Source organism: Labeo rohita, unplaced genomic scaffold, assembly GCF_022985175.1.
Source record: "Labeo rohita strain BAU-BD-2019 unplaced genomic scaffold, IGBB_LRoh.1.0 scaffold_397, whole genome shotgun sequence".
Lineage (NCBI taxonomy): Eukaryota > Metazoa > Chordata > Actinopteri > Cypriniformes > Cyprinidae > Labeo > Labeo rohita.
The window spans coordinates 19,704-41,594 of record NW_026129315.1 but is presented as its reverse complement, the minus strand read 5'-3'; the positions used below and the strand labels follow the sequence as shown (position 1 = coordinate 41,594).

General features: G+C 39.0%; 1 protein-coding gene across 1 annotated transcript in view; it reads left to right on the top strand.

Annotated features, from left to right (window-relative positions):
• The first annotated feature begins 10,710 nt into the window (after positions 1 to 10,710).
• Positions 10,711 to 21,891, top strand: part of LOC127160590 (T-complex protein 1 subunit beta-like) — a 30,623-nt gene continuing 19,442 nt past the window's right edge. Inside the window, exons 1-8 of the mRNA XM_051103227.1 lie at positions 10,711 to 10,846; positions 11,700 to 11,938; positions 13,365 to 13,583; positions 17,162 to 17,263; positions 20,049 to 20,184; positions 20,454 to 20,536; positions 20,685 to 20,708; positions 20,793 to 20,939. Coding sequence (XP_050959184.1) covers positions 10,711 to 10,846; positions 11,700 to 11,938; positions 13,365 to 13,583; positions 17,162 to 17,263; positions 20,049 to 20,184; positions 20,454 to 20,536; positions 20,685 to 20,708; positions 20,793 to 20,939 — 1,086 coding nt within the window. The remainder of the gene's footprint in view (positions 10,847 to 11,699; positions 11,939 to 13,364; positions 13,584 to 17,161; positions 17,264 to 20,048; positions 20,185 to 20,453; positions 20,537 to 20,684; positions 20,709 to 20,792; positions 20,940 to 21,891) is intronic.

The following is a 21,891-nucleotide window of genomic DNA, read 5'->3' as shown; positions in this document are numbered from 1 at the left end:
AGATATATTTTATTTGAGTTTTTTTTAAGGAATCAGAATATAAATATGTGTCAAGACTCAAATCACCTGTACTTTTTCTTTCAATCTGTACCCATGGAATGCAAGATGAGCCATCGAACTGTAAGGATCCATCCACTGGCCCAAATGCGGAGTCCAGTTGTCTGGTTGAAGGTTTAATGCGTGTTCGGTCTTTTCACAGCGCATCTGCAAAGTTCGCTTAATTTATCAGGATTTAGTTTCACTTTTAATCTAGCTCCATATTTAATCTGACTCCAATTTCATATGATCGTTAGAATTTAGGTGTTTACTCTAATTTAGGCTGACCACAAATATCAATGTGTATTACTTCAGATACTTGATTATTCTGTAAATCTCCTACTTTCAATTATTCGTTTATTAAGGACCTAATATCGCTTTGCAATTCACTTGGCCAACAGTGAACGCATGGCACAAACTCGCCAGTTCTGGGCTTACTCAGAGGTTGAGGGGTGGTTATGATACATTTTATGCAGACTGCACCCTGCAGTCCTCACCATAAAGTGTATTTTTCTATAATCACGAGAACTACAACGTGTTAAGCCAGTGACAGTCAGAAAACGGAAGCCCTTAATGGTGTTCCCCATGGTCCAACCATTGGTACTTCGGTGTGACCATCCTGGACGCAGACTTTGTGAAAAATATCAGACTACACTTTAATCTACTAGAAATAATGATTTCAGAAGAGATCAGACTGAATTAAATATAACAATTTATTTGTCAGGTAAGATGTATCACGCCAATTACACAATTAAACAATGAAAGTCCAATTCAGAATTAAATTTAGTTCCAATTCAAATAAATACATAACATCATTTACTCAAAGATAAATCTAAGAGTGAGAGATGCATACCTGACCGCCTAGAGATACACAGCAGCGTGTGAGAGATTTAGAGCCAAAGCTCCAGAGACTCTCACACACAGTGTGGGGTTCTTCTGAATACAGAATCCCCCCCGTAATGTTTTGTCACTTCACTTATATACCCAGACCAAAACAAACAAATCTTCTAATCAGTTGTAAACACATAAAAAACCTTTTGGTTTGTCAGGAGATCTCGTGACCCAGGGTCACACCTTGCTGGGATTCTCACCTGACCCTAAGGGGAAAACACACCCCTCAGCAGCAACACACAATTCTACAAAAGTGTTCAGTCTTCCTCATAATATAAGTGACTTCTGTGAAATTGAGACCATTTTACCAATCGCACGGAGACCTTTATAACGATACCAAACATGAAAGGGAAAGTTCAACATATTCACAAAGTGTAACTCATGTAGAATATGGACATTCTTAGTGACTTTCAGTGGGACCTTTTGGGGGAAACGTGTGAGATGCAGGGGGGGAGAGGAGAGGGAGGAAGGGGGTTGTAAATGAGCAATAGGGATGGTGTTGTTTGCCCTCTTTGAAGATCTCTTCTCCAGATTAGTTTTATTGTTTTGTTGCATGGCATCTGTTTTGTCAGAGTTCCTGGACTTTAAATTTATGAGGAAATCATTTCACATCTTACAGAACCAAAAACATGCCAATCTCAACTGGGCTGCCTTAAAATACCAAAAAAAGATTAGGGAGTCGCAGCCCACCTCGTTCATAAGGAAGATACAGAAGTGAAAGGCAAAGCCTGGAACGTCTCTTATTCCAAATAAATTTAACAAATATCTTCTTCATATTTGAAAAAAAGGAAGGAGGAGGAGTTAGGGGGATTGACTGAAACAAATATAAAAATTTAGGAAGTATATTCATTTTAATTGTGTTCACCCTCCATATAGTAGTGAGAGGAAGAGACATCCATCTGTTCAAACTTTCATTCACATGGGTTATCAGAGGAGTATAATTCGCTGGAATAAGATTTTGTACTTGTGGAGTGACTTTGATTCCTAAATAACTAAATCCATTTATAGAGGTTTCATAGGGGTGTTGTATTGTTGGATTTTGCCTCTCCTGTTCGTTAAGAAAGAGTATAGATGACTTTGAATGGTTAACTTTATAACCTGAAAATATTCCAAATTCATTATTCAAATATTTAAGATAGGGTATTGAATCGTTAAGTTTTGTTGAATATAAAATTTTATTGTCTGCATATAACGAAATCCGATGCTCTAGACCTGCAATTTCAATTCCTTTTATACCTGGGTGAGTTCTAATTGCATTTGCCAGAGGTTCCAGGGCCATTACAAACAGTAGCGGTGAGAGTGGACAGCCCTGGCGGGTGCCACGATATAGATTAAATGGTTTGGAGGTTAAATAATTAGTAATTACTTCTGCTGTTGGACTATAATATAAAATCTTTACCCACTGGCAGAAATTCTGTCCACATCCAAAGCAGCTGAGTACATCAAATAAGTAAGACCATTCGACTCTGTCAAATGCCTTTTCGGCATCTAATGATAAAATACATGTATCTTTAGAGCCATCCATCTCATGAACAACATTCAGTACTCGCCTGATATTATGGAAGGCCTGCCTATTTCGTACAAAGCCATTTTGGTCGATTCCTATTAAGGAAGCTAAATGAGCCTCCAAACGAAGTGCTAAAATCTTGGCTATAATTTTGGCATCGGAATTCATTAAAGAAATTGGTCTATATGATTCACATCTGTCCAATGGCTTATGGGGTTTGGGAATGAGTTTTTTAATGCAGCTCTAAGAGAAGGGGGAAGACAGCCCTCTATCATAGACTCTTCATACATTTCTAATAGGGGAACCGCTAATTTAACTTTAAAAGCTTTATATATATATATCAATTGGTATTCCATCTGGTCCAGCTGTTTTACCACTTTTCATATTCATTACAGCATTTAAAACTTCTTTACTAGTTAGAGGTTCCTCGAGTTGTCTTTTGGCTTCACTGCTTATAGAAGGGATCAAAAGATTATCTAAAAATAATGTTTGCTCCGTACTCCGTCCTGCAGATTCTGCAGTATATAGTAATTGGAAGAATTTGGAAAAAGTTTCATTAATCTCCACTGGGTCTGAAGTCAGATTGCCAGCTGTCGTATAAGTATTATTTATTGCTTTACTTGATTGTAATTGTTTAATCTGCCAAGCCAAAAGTCTACCTGACTTCTCTCCATATTCATAAAATGTTTGTTTAAGACGGATTAAGCTTGCTTCAGCTTTTGTTGCAGATAGCTCATTATACTGTGCTCTTAAAATGAGCAGCTCCTGCTTAAGTATGCTTGAATTTGACTGATCTGAATATATATCTTCTTCCAATTTCCAAATTCTTTCATCCAAATTCTGTAGTTCCAATTTCCTTTTATTATTTACAGAGCATGTGTAGCTTATCATTTGGCCCCTGATGTATGCTTTAAAAGCTTCCCATCTTACAGATGCAGATGTTTCTTTTAAAATAGTTTTAAAGAATAAATCAATATGAACACCAATGAACTCCATAAATTTCGGATCATAAAGCCACTTTGGGTGTAACCTCCATCTGCAAGGCCCCTTAATAATTTTTGAAGCATTATATAAAAGTTTTACTGGACCGTGGTCAGAGATCACAATTGACTCATAGGAGCAGTCAAAAATCTGATGGAATAATTTATTTGAAATCAGAAAGTAGTCTATTCGCGAATATGATTTTAGTGATGAACTATAACATGAATATTCAGTTTTGTTGGGATATTTTCTCCTCCATGGATCACATAAATCAAGTTCCTTCATAAAGCTATGTATTTTTTTCCTACTCTGCATGTGAGCCATGTCTTTACTATTGTACCGATCTAAATATGGGTTTAATGTTACATTAAAATCTCCTCCTATAATTAAATAACCAGGTTGAGAGACCAAGATTAAAAACAAAATTTCAAAAAATTCTGGGCTGTCGGAGTTGGGCCCATATACATTTACAAGGGTAATAACATTATCTATAAGAAATCCTTGAACAATTAAATATCTGCCTGATTTATCTGAAATCACCTTTGATATTTTAAATGGAATGGCTTTGTGAATCAGAATCATTACTCCCCTAGAGTTGGATGCATATGAAGCAGAAATCACTTCACCTGGGCATCTTCTACGCACTTTTAGAAGTTCACTCGACAAAAGATGGGTTTCTTGTAGAAGCACAATAGATGTTTTAAATTGTTTAAGTCTAGTCATAACCTGTTTTAACTTTGAAAGTTTACCTAACCCCCTAACATTCCAGGATATAAATGTTATTTGAGAATCACATGACAAATTTAACAACATTACATGTCCATATCTCTGTGATCATGACAAAAAGAAATGAAAAAGAATAGAATTGCCCATAACCAAAAAAAAAAGGGAAAACATTAACCCCCTTAGACAAACCAAAACCGGTGTTTACCCTTTTTGAACAGAACAAACCGGCATTAATCCCTTTCCCACTATATTGCAAAGATTCTTCAACAGGCTTGGTTGGTCCTACAGCTAGGAACACATCCTTGGCTAGCAGTGAGAGAGCCATTGGACACTAACTTAACCACAGACAACCCAATGAAATAAACATTAAGAAAAATGAAACATTTTTCTCAAACATTCATTGAACTGACTCAGCCTCTTGAGTTGCATTTAAATGTATTTGTCGTAATTTTAACAGACCATTATAAACTGTTAAAAGTCGCATTACGTGTTCGAGTTCAACCAAAGCTTAATTACCTTGATTATGATAATAGCTTTGAGAAATAAAGCTGCAAAACTTGAAGTGAGTTAATGGAAATCTTCTCATTACTCTCCTGGCGCTTTTCAGAATTCCTCTATGCACTTCTGTACATCCCCTGCCGTCTCGCAGATCCTCCATTGGCCCTTATGCATGAAGCTCAGTTTGGCTGGATACACAAATCTATATGGAACGTTCAGTACCTGGAGCCGTTTCTTCACATCATTGAATTGCTTTCGTTGTTTCCTCACTACTGAGAAGTCCGGGAAGAACATCACCTTGTGTTCCTGATATTTCACGATTCCCATCTCTCTAGCAGCCTGTATCACTCTCTGCCAATCACGAAAGTTGAGAAATTTCATAATCAGCACTCGGAGATATTGCTGGGACTTTGTCGAGAGCCTGCCGATTCTATGCGCTCTTTCGATGATCACCGGGCTCGGAAAGGTGGATGCTCCAAACACGTTGGTGAGCCACTTTTCCAGAAAGTTTGCCGCATCAGTCCCTTCCGCTTTTTCAGGCAGGTTGACTAAGCGGAGACTGCAACGGCGGTTGCGGTTCTCTAGGTCATCCAGATCCAAGCTCAGCATTACAATTCGACTTTCCAGTACATTCACTGTTTTCTGTAATTTTCCCACATTATCCTCAGTTTCACTAATTTAAGTTTCACTTCTTGAATGGAATTAGTGAAATAAATTTTTGAAGTTTTTGAAGATATTCTAATTATATGACCAGCACCTGTGTGTGTGTGTCTATATATATACATATATACATACAAACATATATACATACATACATATATATATATATATATATTATTTTATTTATTTTTTTTTTCCTGTTTGTCTGGCAATAGTCTGAAAAAATCAAAGTCTGTGATGTCAAAATTAAACCCTTTATTATGTAAATTGAAAGGAGAATGCACAGTGAACAAGCAGGATAAGTATAATTCTTTCATATTTGCTGTTGCCTTAAAAGAAGCTGACATGATTAATCGCATTTGCTATTACATATCTGTAACAATGACAGACAGTTGACAGGAATTTCCAAAACTCTTGCTCTGTCATCTCAAACAGAAGACACAAGTTACTTACCATTTTACATAAGTGTCTTAGACAAACCACTTCTCCCAGAAGCTGCAGGAGTCTCCCACATTTCGATAGTGTGTCCAGAATACCCAGAAATCGCAGGGTGGGATGTCTGGCATCTTAAAGAACATTAGCTGAGATTAAATCTACATCTAATATTGCAATCTTTTTTTGTTGTTGTTCAGTGACCACAATGGATGGAATCATCTGTCGCTACATCTGTCGCTAGTATTAACACTTAATGACATTTTAATGACAAGTTCAGTTTGTACCACTGAAAAAAAAGTGGTCAGGAAAATATTCATGACACAGTTATAATATGGCATCATAACAGCCAATGTCAAAACCAACCACACAAGAGTTTAATGTAATATTAACCCATATAGCTAAGTAGTTTCTTAAGTTTAATAATTAATCTGCTATGTCATGTTTATGACAGATTTATGACAGGTTCTGTTGTCTTGGTAATGTCAAGTTGTCATGACAAAGACACTGAGAGGTTGTGATGTATTGGTTTATGTCAAGTTGTCGTAACAAAGGCATCTCAAACAATGTCATCTTTGCATTAAAAATGACATAACACTTAATGACAGTTGTCATAAACATGCATAAAACCTCCTTCATATTTATGACATGTGTCATGTCAGTCTTATGCACACCCCTTCAAGTAAAGTGTTACAGAGAAGCCTAAGCTCATCTTGATGTTGAGAGCTTAAGAAATAAGGAGGCTACATGCCAGTTCATACATTTACTTTCCAGAGTGTTTATTTAATGAACATCACAATATCTACACTAATTATTAAAGAAATAATTAGCATTCACAACCAAGGTTAACACAGAATATATGTAAATAAAAGTTCACAAAGAAGTGCATAACACTGGAGCACTGTGTTGACAACCAAACAAAATCATCAAATTAGCAGAGAATTTAACAAGCTTTTATACTCAGACACATTTATAAGATACTGTTCACACATTTACATTGTAGGTTTATTTTAGGTTTTGTTTTTTAAAAATATATTATTTTGGTTACATTATAACCAAAGTGTCTTACAATTTAGCAATATAGCAAGCAGTTCATCATAAAGAGGCAACAGTATTTGGTGGACAATGGTTGTTCACTCAAAACTCCATAAGACATGCAAAATAAACATAATCCAAGCCCCAGTTTATGTAGCTTATTTGGAAGCACAGAAATACAGAACCAGAAAAAAAGAAGAAAAAAAAAAAAACGAAACAAAAAAGGAACAAGAACAAATCTTTTTAAAGACGGTTTATAAATGCGTTCTTTTTATTGATAATTCTGCCCCTGGGCTTATCCTGAGAGGAAGTGCTGCTTTGCAACGTTTTATTAATCTCTTGGTTAAAAGTTTTTCTTAAGCATTCAATATTATCCAGAGTCTTCTGAAATACAGCAGCTTTCTGTCTCACCCGAATAAATTTCAAAGTGTCTGATTTGATATTTTCTTGGTTTCTGTTGTCTGCTGGTTGGTTGATTTCTGAGATCTCTGTTGCATGTTGAACAACAGAAACAACATCAAAAACAACAAATACAGCTGAAAGTATGCCAGTAGCTCTTCCTCCAAATTTGGCAGCATTTGCAGAAACACGGGCAACTTTGGCAGCCCATGCTGCCACAAAGGCAGCTTCTGCAGCATCTACAGCTACATTGGCAGCCTGCACAAACACTAACATACCTTTAACCGCCAGTGCAGACACTTTGCCAATTTCATTTTTTTGTTCTGATATGTCTGTAGCAGCTGTTGTCACACTTTCCTTCTCCATTGTCTCCTCCAGCTGTTCAGTCTCTTCTATGTTGTCATAAATTTCTCTCAGTTGTTCAATAATTGCACTGATTGTGTTTTGGACATATTTAATGATCTTCTCAATAGTCTCATGCAGGTTTTTTGCCTCGATCATGTTAGTGATGGTATATGTTGCACTTGTTGCTCCTCCAACTATTCCAACAGCAGCACCAGCACCAGTAAAAGCTAAAGAAGGAGCCAAACTCAGACCCGCTATGGATGCGATTCCTCCTGCTGCTCCCAGTGCTGCTCCTGTCAAACTGCCCTCTGTAGTTTTCTTGTGCATTGATTCGAGTTTGTCAGTGTTGTCTTGTAGTTGCTTTATTTGACCAGTGAGAGTTGGATGATGTTTGTTGAAGTCTGAATTCATTTATTTAATTTTTTTTATCAGTTCATCATTAAGAGCTTCAAGTTTCCTGAAACATTAGATGTTTTGTCAAAATTTTTGTGAAATTTGTTTTCACTTTTGACAGTCATTTTTGAAGAAATGCTTACCGTTGAAGATTCTCATCTTGATTTCCATCTCCTACATTTGATATTAAACATTACCAAAAGATTACATATATTTAAATAATATTTATTATAAATAACTGCGGTACAATACAGGCGTACACATATGCATTGATTTATTCTTAGCTAATCTACAGATGATCATGCGTCAATGTATGATCAATGAAGTACTAAAACCTGATTGTAATCCAAACCCCAGTTGATGATTATAACCAGGGTTTGAACTTAACACCGGCCAACTCACCAAATGAAGGTAAATATCAGCTGTGGTGGGTAACATTGTCAAATCACTGACCAATTTGGTGGCTTTCTTTTCATAAGTTATGTTCACTCATTAATTTCTTGGGGAAGTTCATGCAAGTCAAATCTGCACAGGTTTAGCACAAATACTGAACTTTTGAGACATCATGATGACATTATCAAGTACGTTGCAAAAACCAAACAAAACACACCTACGGAGTGCATGTGTTACATCCACGCCAGGCTCCACCCTCACTACAACACAACGCTCACAATCACCCGAGTTCTGATCACCAGCACCTGACAGCTATCATCTCATCAATCAAGCACCACATAAAAGCACACACCACTCTGCATTCACTGTCCAAGCTCGACTATTCGAAGTGGACTCGCTATTCTCAGCATATTCCCTGTTATACTTACCTGTTGTGAATTTACCTGTGCTCTCCTTGTCAGCTCCTCATTCTCCTCCAGATTCCCATCGTTCGTCTTCCTCGTGGCGTCCTATGAGTTGTGGTGTGTGGTTGTGGTGTTCGTCATTGGCTTCTTCTCCATCCGAACATCTGTGTGTACAACGGAAATAAGACTGGTTACAATCTCATTCTACGCTCTCAAACTCTATCAAGATTGTCTACTTACCTTTTCTTCTCACCCTGTCTGTTGAACTCATTACAATAAACTGTTATTGCATTTACTTACCATCTGTGTCCCGTCCGCTCCATAACAGCATGCATATATTACAAGACTAAGTTTTGATTAGTTCTCTTGTTTGAATTTGGCTGCACAACATCTGCCAATTACATCAATCCACATTATCTCTGAAAGGTTTGGGCTACAACCTGTCTGAGAGTCGCCACCATGGCGAATGAAAAAAATGTGTTCAAGTTCTGTATATTAAATTATTATAATCTTAATTCAAGTGATGAAGGATTTTTAAAGTCTAACAGTAATCAGAGTTGAGCAATGCTGTAAGATTTAAATGAATCTTTCACAGAAAATTAATCAAATGTAATCAGTTAAAACTTTAATAAATTAATTTGAATAATCATAGTACATATTACATTTTAAGTAGAGTAATTTGTAACCTATTACATTTCCAAAGTAACTTTCCAAAGACACAAATGTTACTTTCATAAGTGAGATTCTATCATTCTCACATCTGAGTTGAAGCATGTATTTATGCTGCAGTTCCTTATAGAATCTGGCATTTTGGTGAGGTTTATCTTTGACCCTGTATGAAAGTAAAAGGATTCACAGCTGTTTTGTCAGCTGCGCTATACTGTTTTCACTATAAACCTTTGCCACTGTTTTTATTCTGGTAATGATTGTCTACATGATTTTATACATGTATAGTTTGACATTTAGATCATATTTAGCTAGGATGACCTTTTAGATTTAACCTTGTGTGTCTATATTCTCAGGTTTTAGTAAGTATTGTTCACTAGAAGGTTCCCCACTGCTCAGTAATGTAACAGACCCTTTTCACAAGACTATGATGATGCATTTCAGTGGTCATCTGCATCGTAAATCCTTGAAAGTTTTTTTATATTTTTATTTTTTTTTTAAACTGTATGTGCGTTTATAACTTTGTATTATAAATTTGTTTTATATCAGTTTTGCATCAAATAAAAAAAAAAAAAAACAACTAGTGAATGCTAATGCGAGTGTGTTTCTAATGCAGCATCTATGAAAGGGACAGTGAATTTGACATTGTTCTCTCTTTTGTCATTATCAGTCTCTCTCAATTTTCTTTCCTATTTTTGACAATCGTGAAAACATATTGTGGAGTTTTTCTTTTACTATTTTAACAAATGGGAATGCAAAAAATATATATATTTGTGGTACGGCTTTTGCCGCTCAGAAACCTGGTGTGAAATGTGAAAAAGGTCCATGCACATAAACAAATTTGAGAGGGACATTACTTGTGCATAGCTAATTTTGAACATTACAAATTTATTATACAACTAATTACTATTTATTTGAAATATTGTTTGTACATGTACAAGGCATGTTATGTTTCATGACATTAGGTCAAACTGCATGAAACAGGACTGTCACAAAACCAAGTGAGGTACACATCAGCTTTCTAAAACATTTTAAACAATGTAATGTGTACTTTAAATACGGTAAATGATTTGGGATATCAGACATTATATTGACCTTACCATGTACAGGTAATATTTTAATGATGCAAACAAAAATGCAGTATTACTGTAAAGCAGCTCTAAAAAGACGTCATTTTTTGTCAGTTTAATATTACATAAACAATGTCTCTTACTGAAATATTTAATAGAAAATTGTTTTATACATATTTTGGACTATCGGGCCAGGCTCTGGCTTGCGCTCCGGCTTGCGCAGTAAATGAGCGGTCATGTGATGCGTTTCGATTAGCGCGAGAAAGCTGCGAAAATGGATGCTGAGGAGGTGAAACGGAGGCTTGCCTCTGGTGATTATGTTTTGGCAAAATTAGCCAGATCAGTACTACACATCCCGGCCAGTCGCAGCAGCAGTGAAAGGGTGTTTGGTGCTGCTGGACGCACCATCAGTGAGTGCAGGACGGCGCTGAAACTACAGTGGATTCAATCATTTTCCTCCACAAAAACATGTAGCCTAATCTTAGTGAGTAAATACTAATTGAGTCTTAAATGCATAATGTAGACAGAGTATATAGGCTAATGTTGACATTATTCTCTTATTACATTTCAGATGCTATTTACCGTCGTGTTGAGGCCGGATTGTGGAGAGAAGTGGCGAAGCAAATCCCGCGAAGCCTTTATTTTAATTTCGTTATTGCCAAAACCGCATCTTAATTAAGAACTTATCTTAATTTAATTCAAGAAAGAGTAATTTTTATTGGCACATTGGCCTATTTATAGGCTGAGTGTATGCCTATTTAGAGTGCTGAGATGTTACGATGTTACAAAGGACTTGTTTTATTTCTTTGTTCCAACTTCCAAGTGGCCTATAGCCTATGTTAGTCATTTAAGGGATAGTTCGCCCATTTAAGACATGAAGTTGTATGCAATCCTTACCAGCACTATAGTGTATACACGCTGACCCACTCTGTGATCACCTCCCTGGTCAGAGTTCTGGCCGCTGGAAGTTTTTCAAGAAAGTAGTCCCGGTTAGTTTCCGGGGCCTCAAAACTGTGCGTTTTTACGTGAAAAAATTATATGCGTTTCAAAGCTTGATTAATTTACATCACAAAAAACACTCCAGACAAAATTCATACTCAGTTTTAATCGGCACTATTTTCTTTCCATTTCCATCAATCCGCGCTGCTGTCAACGTCAACAGTGCGCACGTTCCGATCAGCTGTTCCATAGTGTTTACACACTCGAATGACAACGACGTAAAAAGTAGAAAATTAACAATGGTGCGAACTTGTAAATTCCCAGGTTGTGACCACAAGAATGTGCCGGGATCACCGTTCAGATTCCATCGTTTTCCTGTTTCGGATATAGCTATGAGACAGCTTTGGCTGGTTGCCATCGGCTATTATGCGGGAGCTAAAATATCCAGTATCAAGGATTTTCGTGTGTGCAGTGCTCACTTCAGCGAAGACGATTACATCCCCGACCAAGGAGGAAAAAGCAAAAAACGGATTTTAAAGAGTTCTGCTGTACCAGTACCATGGGTAAGCTCTATTTACTAACTTTATGTCGCATACGACAGGTTTATTTTGAAGCTAACGTCTTTAGGCTAACGTTTTAGGCTACACTGAGAATATGCTAACCGGGGCAATGATAGCATCGACAACAATCGACTGTCTAGGTGGTGAGAAAATCGGCAAATGTCTTTACTAATGAATTGAGTTGAATCTATATAACATAACAAAATATGATGCTTCGTTATTGCTGTTATTGTCTGTAACTATGCGGAACCTGTGTCGGTATCATCTTCTTTATAAGTGAAAATCTTTAAAATCCGTTTTTTGCTTTTTCCTCCTTGGTCGGGGATGTAATCGTCTTCGCTAAAGTGAGCACTGCACACACGAAAATCCTTGATACTGGATATTTTAGCTCCCGCAGAATAGCCGATGGCAACCAGCCAAAGCTGTCTCATAGCTATATCCGAAACAGGAAAACGATGGAATCTGAACGGTGATCCCGGCACATTCTTGTGGTCACAACCTGGGAATTTACAAGTTCGCACCATTGTTAATTTTCTACTTTTTACGTAAACACTATGGAACAGCTGATCGGAACGTGCGCACTGTTGACGTTGACAGCAGCGTGGATTGATGGAAATGGAAAGAAAATAGTGCAGATTAAAACTGAGGTATGAATTTTGTCTGGAGTGTTTTTTGTGATGTAAATTAATCAAGCTTTGAAACGCATATAATTTTTTCACGTAAAAACGCACAGTTTTGAGGCCCCGGAAACTAACCGGGACTACTTTCTTGAAAAACTTCCAGCGGCCAGAACTCTGACCAGGGAGGTGATCACAGAGTGGGTCAGCGTGTATACACTATAGTGCTGGTAAGGATTGCATACAACTTCATGTCTTAAATGGGCGAACTATCCCTTTAATAAATTATGTTAAAACATGTATAAATTACTTATTCTTGACAAAAGGCAAATCAGCTGTGTGCTTCCGCACATTTGAATAATGTTGGGCTGTAAACGGGTTCAGGCTTTTAAAAAGCTGTCAATCAAAATATACTTGTCGGGCTCGGGCCAAATTCTGTCAGGCTCTGGCCCTGTCGAGCCTAACTTTTAAGGCCCGATTACAGCTCTACTGGGAGTCTTCACGATGAATGATATTCTCAAGCAGTCTGGCCTCCTTCAAGCAGTGGATAGGCCTCAAGCAGTTGGAGTCTTCTTTGACAAACATCAACGTGATATATGGAAGACACTGAGGGCTGAATACCCAATGCAAACTGATGCAGGTTTTCTGAAAGGGAGCCAACAGGAGAAACTGAGAACCCCGCCACCTACATCCAAAGACAACTAAGATTGGAAAGAAGAACTGGAAAGAGATACAGAGCAAGACAAAGTACTGACAGCACTGCAGGACTGCCATGCCTGCAGCAGTAAAAGTGAAGCTGGAGGATGTGGTAGGTCAAGAACACAAAGACACACAAGGAGTTCAGAGACCATGTGGTCCATGCTGTGGAGCAGTACAGAAAACAAGAATTGAAGATTAAGAATCAGGAAAAAGAGCTCCAAAGGAAATTAACTCAGCTGCAGCTTGAGGAACTGATCAGCAAGAAGAAGAAGGTTCAGGCAGTACAAAAAGAAGACCACCCAGCAATGGCACCTGTCAATACTTCAGTGCCTGTCAGTCCATCCGCAACAATGAATGTGCCTGCAACGGCAAACCAGACTATGGCAGCGCAAACAGTACCTGCTGGACCAGTCAATATACCACAAGGACCAGCACCAGTTGTCATATATCTCAAGCCAGAGCAGTCAAACAACAGAAACTGAAACAGACAACAGCAACAAGGAGGACGTGGCAGAGGAAGATTCAACAACAATCAACAGAGAGTTGGTGGCCCACCAGAAGTGTGTTGGGGATGAAATCAACCTGGACACAATAAGAGAGACTGCCCCATCAATCCTTGGCAACAGAACCAACCAATGGCCCTAGAAGTCAACTATGGACAACAACAAGTGAAAGCTCAAGCTCTAGGCCCTGTCAACCCATGCTGTGGGGCTGACAAAGGTTATTAGGGATGCCCAGAGAATCCTACGAGGAGAAATCAGCTTCCAATGATAACATATGACACTGATCAAGAGTAAAAATAGAAGCCAAACCCATTTTATTACTTCTCGACACAGGGGCATACTCATGCCTAAATCCAAGATATGCCTTACATCTCCCAATGTCTGAAAAAGGAGGATTCTCAGCGGTAACACAGCTACTTCCCAGGATAGCCCCTGTGAGTATAGATGCCATATGTAAACTAAAAGTGCAGACATGGTGCACCCCAGACAGAATTTTTATGGAGGATAGGACATTTAGACAAATGAGTGTCTCAACATTGCAACAAATACAAGAACCATGTGCTAACATATAGGAGATTTAATAGAAGATTTAGAAAAAATGCTTAGCAAATGGGGAAGATACATAAGGGAACAGCTCTGTGAGCCAAGTCTGCCAAAAACAGAGTTTCATTGCACATAATGTATGATGAAAACAAAGACACAGATTCTGAAAAAAAAGATGGTTAGCAGACACAAAAGGGTTAAAAATCCCCAATGATCTCTCAGTATATAATAATAGGACCAGAAGGTGCAGCTCTGCAGATAGATAGGGAAGAATTCATTGATAAATGCCAAATTAAGTAACCCATGCCACTTTATATGTAAACAAGGACTGTATTTCTAAAGATATAAGTCCCATAATGAAAAAAAGCAGAAAAAGGGGAAGCCAGAGAGAATCCTCAAATTTTTCGATCAGCAGATAAAGCATATCTCCAATAATGGGTATCCCCAGAATGGTTATAAATTAAAAAAAAAAACTTGAGCCGAAAGATAATTGTCACGTTGTTGTGTGCGGGGAATGATCAGGATGAGCGAGGAGGTCCAATGCATAGAGTTTTATTAATATAATCCACAGGGAAACAGGAACGGACAGGAAACAGCAGGGAACCAGCAAACACAACGTAACTCGATGGAGAACCATATAAACTGACTGAATGACAATTAAGAACCGACCATCTAACAGAGGACACAACCAAACTTATATACACGGAAACAACCAATCAAGGGGAGAGAGATACAATCAAACAGTGACGTAATAAATGAGAAACGGAGCAGGAAGACCAAATAAGGGCAACACGGGAAAAAACATGCGAAAACAGTCCAAACGGTCTGATAATAATGAACATCAACCAAAGCAAACTGAATTACAAAAAAAAATTAATAAACAATTACCACCTAAATTATGGTCTCAGCATGACACAGATATGGGGTTAGTAAAACCAGCTAATTCAATTAGAATAGCAGTTAGCCCTGGAGCTAAGTTACTTTTGTTTGCATTCACCTGCCAATATTAAAAAAAAAAATATGAAAATACCACAAAGCTTTAAACATTCACCACATGTGTTCAATCAGTTTCTAAAAAAGGAGATATCAGGCTGGAGAGTTCATTGATACAGTATGTATTGTAAATGATTTATTGGTTTGTTCAGAAACTTTGGAACAACACTATCAAGATTCAATTAAAGTGCTCAATAAATTGGCTGAGGGGGGACACAAGGCCTCTAAAGAAGAACTACAATATTGCCTACCACAAGTTGAATACTTGGGATGCACAATTTCACATGAGATGAAAGCTTCATCACCCAGTCAAAGTAACACGTGATGCAAATGAACAATTTCATGAGAGCCATATGAGTGCTCCTCCTCAATTGTTTTCGATCTTTATCTCTGACAGGGGGAAGTGAATAGAAAAATAAAGTGACAAGGATATTGGTTGCCTTTCTTGCTAGCAATGGTGGTGGAGTATTAATTTGAATGCAAAGTTTGCACCCAAAATACTGTCAGAAAAGGAACATCTGCATCTATAGGCCATATACTAGTCCCTGCAAGGCCATTCAAACATCTAATAATGGATTATGATAAAATGGAACATGATAAAATCACTCAGAGGAAAAAGACTCATAATACAGACTCATAATAATTTATAGAGTCAGTAAAGGGGTATTCCCCAGTCAGGGTAATACTAGGGTAATTTAAGGCCAAAAAGGATAAAATATGGATTTGAGTCAATATTCATATAGATAACTCCTAACAAGAATATAAAGTGGATGAACTATATTTATTGTAATCAGCAGAAGATTTATAAACTGTGCTGATTAAGCATAGACAACATTTTACTGTAAGTTTGTTGAAAAGGCATGTGTGTAATGTTTGCAACTGACTGTTGTGCTCATATTCCAAATAGCACAGCCCCAGATGGATCATTTACCAAAGCGATGAAGACACTAAAAAAACAGAGAGATCAGGTGACTGAAAAGGCCGGATCTGACTTGCATACATAGGATTGGTTTGATTTATTTTTGAGGGGCTTGGGGAGCATAGTTAACCAAAATGGGATTCATAATAAGCATTGTTGTTGTTGTATTTGTTTTGTTGTTGTGCTGTGTTGTTTTTCTCAGATCAGTGCTGGCCAATGCTGCAGCCAAACAGATGATTATTGATTATTGTATCAAGTAAAGCCATCCGGAAATGACATTGGGTGTACCATTGGGTGTACCAACATGCATACAGTGGGTCCTGGACTGGATTAGCTGAATGAAATTGTGTAAAACCTTCCTGAAGAAAACAACAGAGTGGTAGGGAAGGGGTGCCTTTTATTTTCCATTTTTTATTTTTATCTTGTATTGTAACTTTTGTTAGAAAGGGAGTTAGTATCTTCACTGTATTTTCTTTTTTTCATATTATGTAGCATTATTAGAACACTTGGATAGAGTAGGCAGGAAGTTACAGGCTGTTATGTACTTTACTTTGGCATATGCCCCTTCCTGGAGTCATTTACTCTTAAAGTAATTTAATTTTGAATATTTTTTTCCTGGAAAGCATTTATTCTTTTAATAAAATCAAATGTAAAATGTGTTTTTGGAAAGCAAGGGAACGCTGAGGGTCTCAAGAAGGTCATTGTCCGTGTTACAAGACAATGCAAACAGAAAAGGGGATGATAAAGAAAGACTGCATATTTTCCTATTATTTGAAAGTATTCATCATTTAAACATCTATTATCAGTATATAGTCTGTTTCTTTTAACACTGGGAGAAGTCATCTATGGAAAAGTAAGAAGAGAAGACAGGATCGATGAGCACCACTCATGTTTAGCAGCATGAGTAGGTTTAACTGGAAGTTTAAAAACCCACTATCTACTCCAACACCAGATAGAGGTGGAGGATCTGCCTGAAAGCTCCTCTGGCAGCAATGGACAACATCACCAGAAAGCGCTCCAGGCTACCAGGAATGTCTGGAGCTCCTCTGGCACCGTGGGATGAACCAGTGCATCATTTATTGCATTTGTTTATTTTTTTGATATTGATTTTAATAAGTTTAATAATCTGAATAATCATTCATGTTCTCTTCTTAACTACGACAACCATGGGGAAGGTTAACACATTCCGCACACTTGCTTTAACACACTGTTGATTTATTTTTGATGAATTGTTTTGACCCACAAGAATGTATAGGTAGGGAGGCGGAGTCTTTTACTCTTCTCTAATCAAAATGTGGGGAGAGATGTTTGTCTCCGACTTCCTTCAGAGTGCGGCATCTTGAATAAGTCATTTGTGAAGAGGTATTGGAGAACCATTATTGGTTTATCGATGGATGGAAGGTAGAGGTGGATTCATGGCGTTGCACTCTGGGTAAAGGGTGAGACTTGATAAAGTCTCAGAGGGGGGAATGTGTTGTGATATTTTGTTTAAAAATATGAAGTATGGTTTTAACCATAATCAATATATTGATCAATATGGTGATTGTTTCAATGATTGCTTTAATATTGAATGTCTTAGGTGCCCTCTAATGTGCAAGTGTGAACTAGATGAACTAGAGTGAACCAGTGAACTTTGGGTGACTTCCAAGAATATGACAAGGATGGTGAATGGTCATGAGCACACTGCATCTTGGGAGAGGATGAGACTAAGGATGAAATGGAAAATGGTTCAAAGTAGTGGAGTAAGATCAATCAGAGGCCGAATCATCATTTTTTGGTTGAAAAGACTGATAAGAATAGGTTGTATGGATGTATGGCTATGGATGTCTGGCTTTAAGAAAAAAAGTTTGTTTCCACTTTTGACTTTTTACTGCTTTTTATTGACAAATTATTCTGTCTGTTTTCTTTTCTTTCTTTTTTATTCTCTCTGCTGTTTAAAGCTAAATTGTCTTTCAAAATACAGGCATTTTTACAGTGTTTGAAACATTGTTAAATGAACTGATTTGACAGAGTAATTGTTTAATGAAATCATTTTTAGGCCGTTGAAAAGCCGTTAAATGCACTTTTGAGAATGTTTACATTGAGTAAAAATAATAAACCATGTTCAATTCGTACATTGTGCTTAATTTATTTGCTTAATTTATATATATATATATATATATATATATATATATTGTGGCGGTCTGAGGAATTACACAACGCGGAAATGCAGTGAAAAGCCCCCAGAGGGTGGATTTTATTTAATTCAACAGAAAAAATAACCGGTGAAACAGGGGAGAAGTGCTCTATCCAAAATGTGGTCCATGCGCTGTTCTCAGTCTCCTTCGTGCTTGCAAGTGGTCGGTGATGTCGTCGTGAGAAGTGCGGCGATCAGTCACGGCCACTGTCTGCACTGGTAAAGAGAAAGAAAAGTTAGTGGCTTACTCAGACGGAGAGCGTTTTTCTCCCTTGGGCTTGGAGCGATGTGCCTTTTTATGCCGTGGCTTAACGAGCTGCAGCCATAACTGATCGGCCAGCGTTGAGTGCAGCTGGTTTGTGTCTGTTTCCAGGGCGATGCTGATGAGTGCTCGGGTGGCTTGTCACCCCCCCCCCAACCCCCCCCAAGCGTTGCGCTGGACCTGCAACACAGTTTGGTTAAGCAGAACGGGGAACATAGGGGTGGGTGGGGAGTGTGCTAATGGTGAGAACGGGCTCTGTGGTCAGAGCGGTCTTTATGTCACGGAGCGCCTTGTCAAGCGTGGTGTTCTATTGTGTATATAGATCAGTGACCTCACTATTATGATGTCATCTAGCAACATTTAAAGACTAGCTTAGCTACTTTCAATTAAAAGCAGTTGTCAACACTGGTAAGTATTTTTGTCCCTCGTGATTTTGATGGTTTAAGTGAAATGTGAGGTCATGAAAACCCTCCACACATCACTTTTGGCCACTGGTGTGTTTGGTGGGGTTAGTGCCACAATATGGAAAAGCCTTACTTACTGTGTCATCAACAGCGCATTGATGCGTTTTTCCAATTTTCCAGCCCAAAAATGTAATTGCTACTTTCATTTCTACAATTAAGAGCATTGAAGAGCATTTGTAGAGTGAATAAAATAAAATAAAAAAAGACTGAAAAAATAAAAAAAATGTATCTTCACAATCAAGTTTATTTTATCAACTCCATATCATCATATAACTCCAATACATCATATGTTCATTGCAAAGTGTGTGTCTCCTCCTCTTTGCTGCTGTCCTGTTACTCCTAACTAGGTTAGGAGACCTCTCCTAGGAGAGGTAGAATTTAGGAGCTGAGACCTAGTCTTAACACTTAGGAACATTTATAAATCACTCTTAATCTTAAGTCTAGGAATAAGAGTAAAATGACATCATTCTTAGAGTTTTGGCACACTTAAGATGTTGTATCAGCTGGCAATGTGCCATTTCCCGAACAATCTTATAGGAATAATGAACCAGAAAAACGTCTCAGGTTACGTATGTAACCCTGGTTCCCTGAGAAGGGAACGAGACACTGCGTCCTCTAGAGGTCTCTTTGAGCTCCTAGCCAGGTAAGTGCTGTCTTCCCTCCCTGGGATGTAGGTAGACAGCCCATTCTTTGTGGTCAGGTCAATCGTGGTTAATTTCCCTTTCCTGTTAACTCTGTGATTGCTGCCTAGAGGTGTTATCTCCCCTGTTAGGGTTATAAGTATGTGACCCACTATGATGGTCTGGGCAGTTTCTCAAGAAGGTCTTTCTGGTAATTGGAGTCAGGCGTGGGAACCACGGCGGGTGAGTACGATCCCTTATTATGTGTCTAACCATGCTGTATTTCTGGGACCTGTCTGGTGTGTTTCCTTTGGTAGGTCCTCTTCGAGCACCCCCTCTGGTCTTTGACCATGGTTATGGTCTGCTTGCCTGGATCTGCCTTCGGCATATCGATTGGGAAACTTTTAGGTCCCCACTACAGCACTACATCTAGGGTTATGGTCCTACCTCCAGGTAAGCTCTTCGTAAGTCTTTCTCACAGGAAGCTCCTGGACACCCTTGGATAGACACATGGACCTAGGCCACCTGGCTGAGACCCTCTATCTGCGTCCTGCCCTCAGCGGCCTTCTGTTTCTGGATTTCCACCTTTAGCATACAGACCTATTCTCATGCCATTTGGTGATCTAGCGAGTCGCCCCTCCGAGGAGTGGGCTTGATCTCGCTATGTTTCACCATCTTACGAGTCAGAGTCGTTTCTGTGGAAACTCTCTGGGTGCTCCAAGGAGCCTTTGGCTACATTGTGGCCCTTGTTCTCGAGGTTCTGCGGGCCTTGATAGAGCGGGGCCCTATGCTTTCCATTGAGATGGTAAGCACAGGTCTGTGTGGGGTGAGAATGGCTTATGCCTCCTTAAGAGAATACCTGAAACACAGCCCGAGGGCTGGGGATGCTACTGCTCTCTGTGCAGTCTTATAGAGGTGGCTCCCTGTCATATCTGATCTGGATCTCTTCCTAGGCCTCCTTTACGGGGCACGGATGGGTGAGTACGATCCTTTATCATGTGTCTAGTCTCCTTTTGCTGTATGTTTCGGACCCGTCTCTTGTGTTTCCGTCTTTTAAGTAGGTCCTCTTCGAGTACCCCCCTCTGGTCTCTGACTATGGTTGTGGCCTGCTTGTCCTGGATCTGCCTTCATCATGGAGACATCATGGCCACTTTGGCTTTCAGGACCTCACTACAGCACTACAACTAGGGTTATGGCCCTACCTCCAGGTAAACTCTTCAGAAATTTTTTTCTTCGCAGGAGCTTCCTGGTCCCCCTGACTGGACATGTATGCCTTCAGGCCGCCTAACCGAGGAAACACTCTGTCTGCGTTCTGCCCTGAGGGGCTTCTTGTTTCAGGGTATCCACCCAATCATTATACAGACCTATCCTCATACCATCATGGTGATGTAGTGAGTCGCCCCTCTGAGGAGTGGGCTTGACCACGGTGGTTTTCACCATCGTATGAGTAGACGGTGTTTCTGCGGAAACCCCTCTCAGTGCTCTGAGGAACACTGGATATGGTCTAGGCCCTCGTTCGCGAGGTTCTGTGGGCCTTGCTAGAACAAGGCCTGTGCTTTCTGTTGAGATGGTTAGCACAGGACTGCCTGGATTGGTAGTGGCTCTTGGCCCCGCAAGAATATACCCACAGCACAGCCCGAGGACTGGGGACGCTGCTGCCTTCTACGCAGCCATACAGTGCTTTCTCTGCTGCCAGGACATGATGATGCTCCCCTCACTGCGGGAGGGTTCTTCTTAGAGCATGTCATCCCTGGGCGGGTCGGGTATTCCTCCTTTCTCTCAGGAGTTTGAAGCCTGCCCCAACGCACTGGCCTCTCACGCTGGCTAGGTGTATCGGCTCCGTGGCAGTATTTCAGACAGCTAGCTGAGGCTAACTGTCTGCTTGAAGTAGCAATGCTCCCCTCACCTTGAGGGTCTGCTTGAGCATTGCCCTGTTTGGGCAACCGAGGTTTCCCTTTCGTACTCACTGAGTTTAGCATGTTATTCTGTTAGCATGCTAATCAGAGACCATGAGGTGTATTATCACAGTTTTATTGGTTGTTATCAAGAGATCACAAACCACTGGATGGTGCGACTGACCAGTCAGAATCAAGTATTTTAGAGAGCTATGTAATAAAAGATTAATAACACACAAATAATTTATTTTAGAATTAATTACTA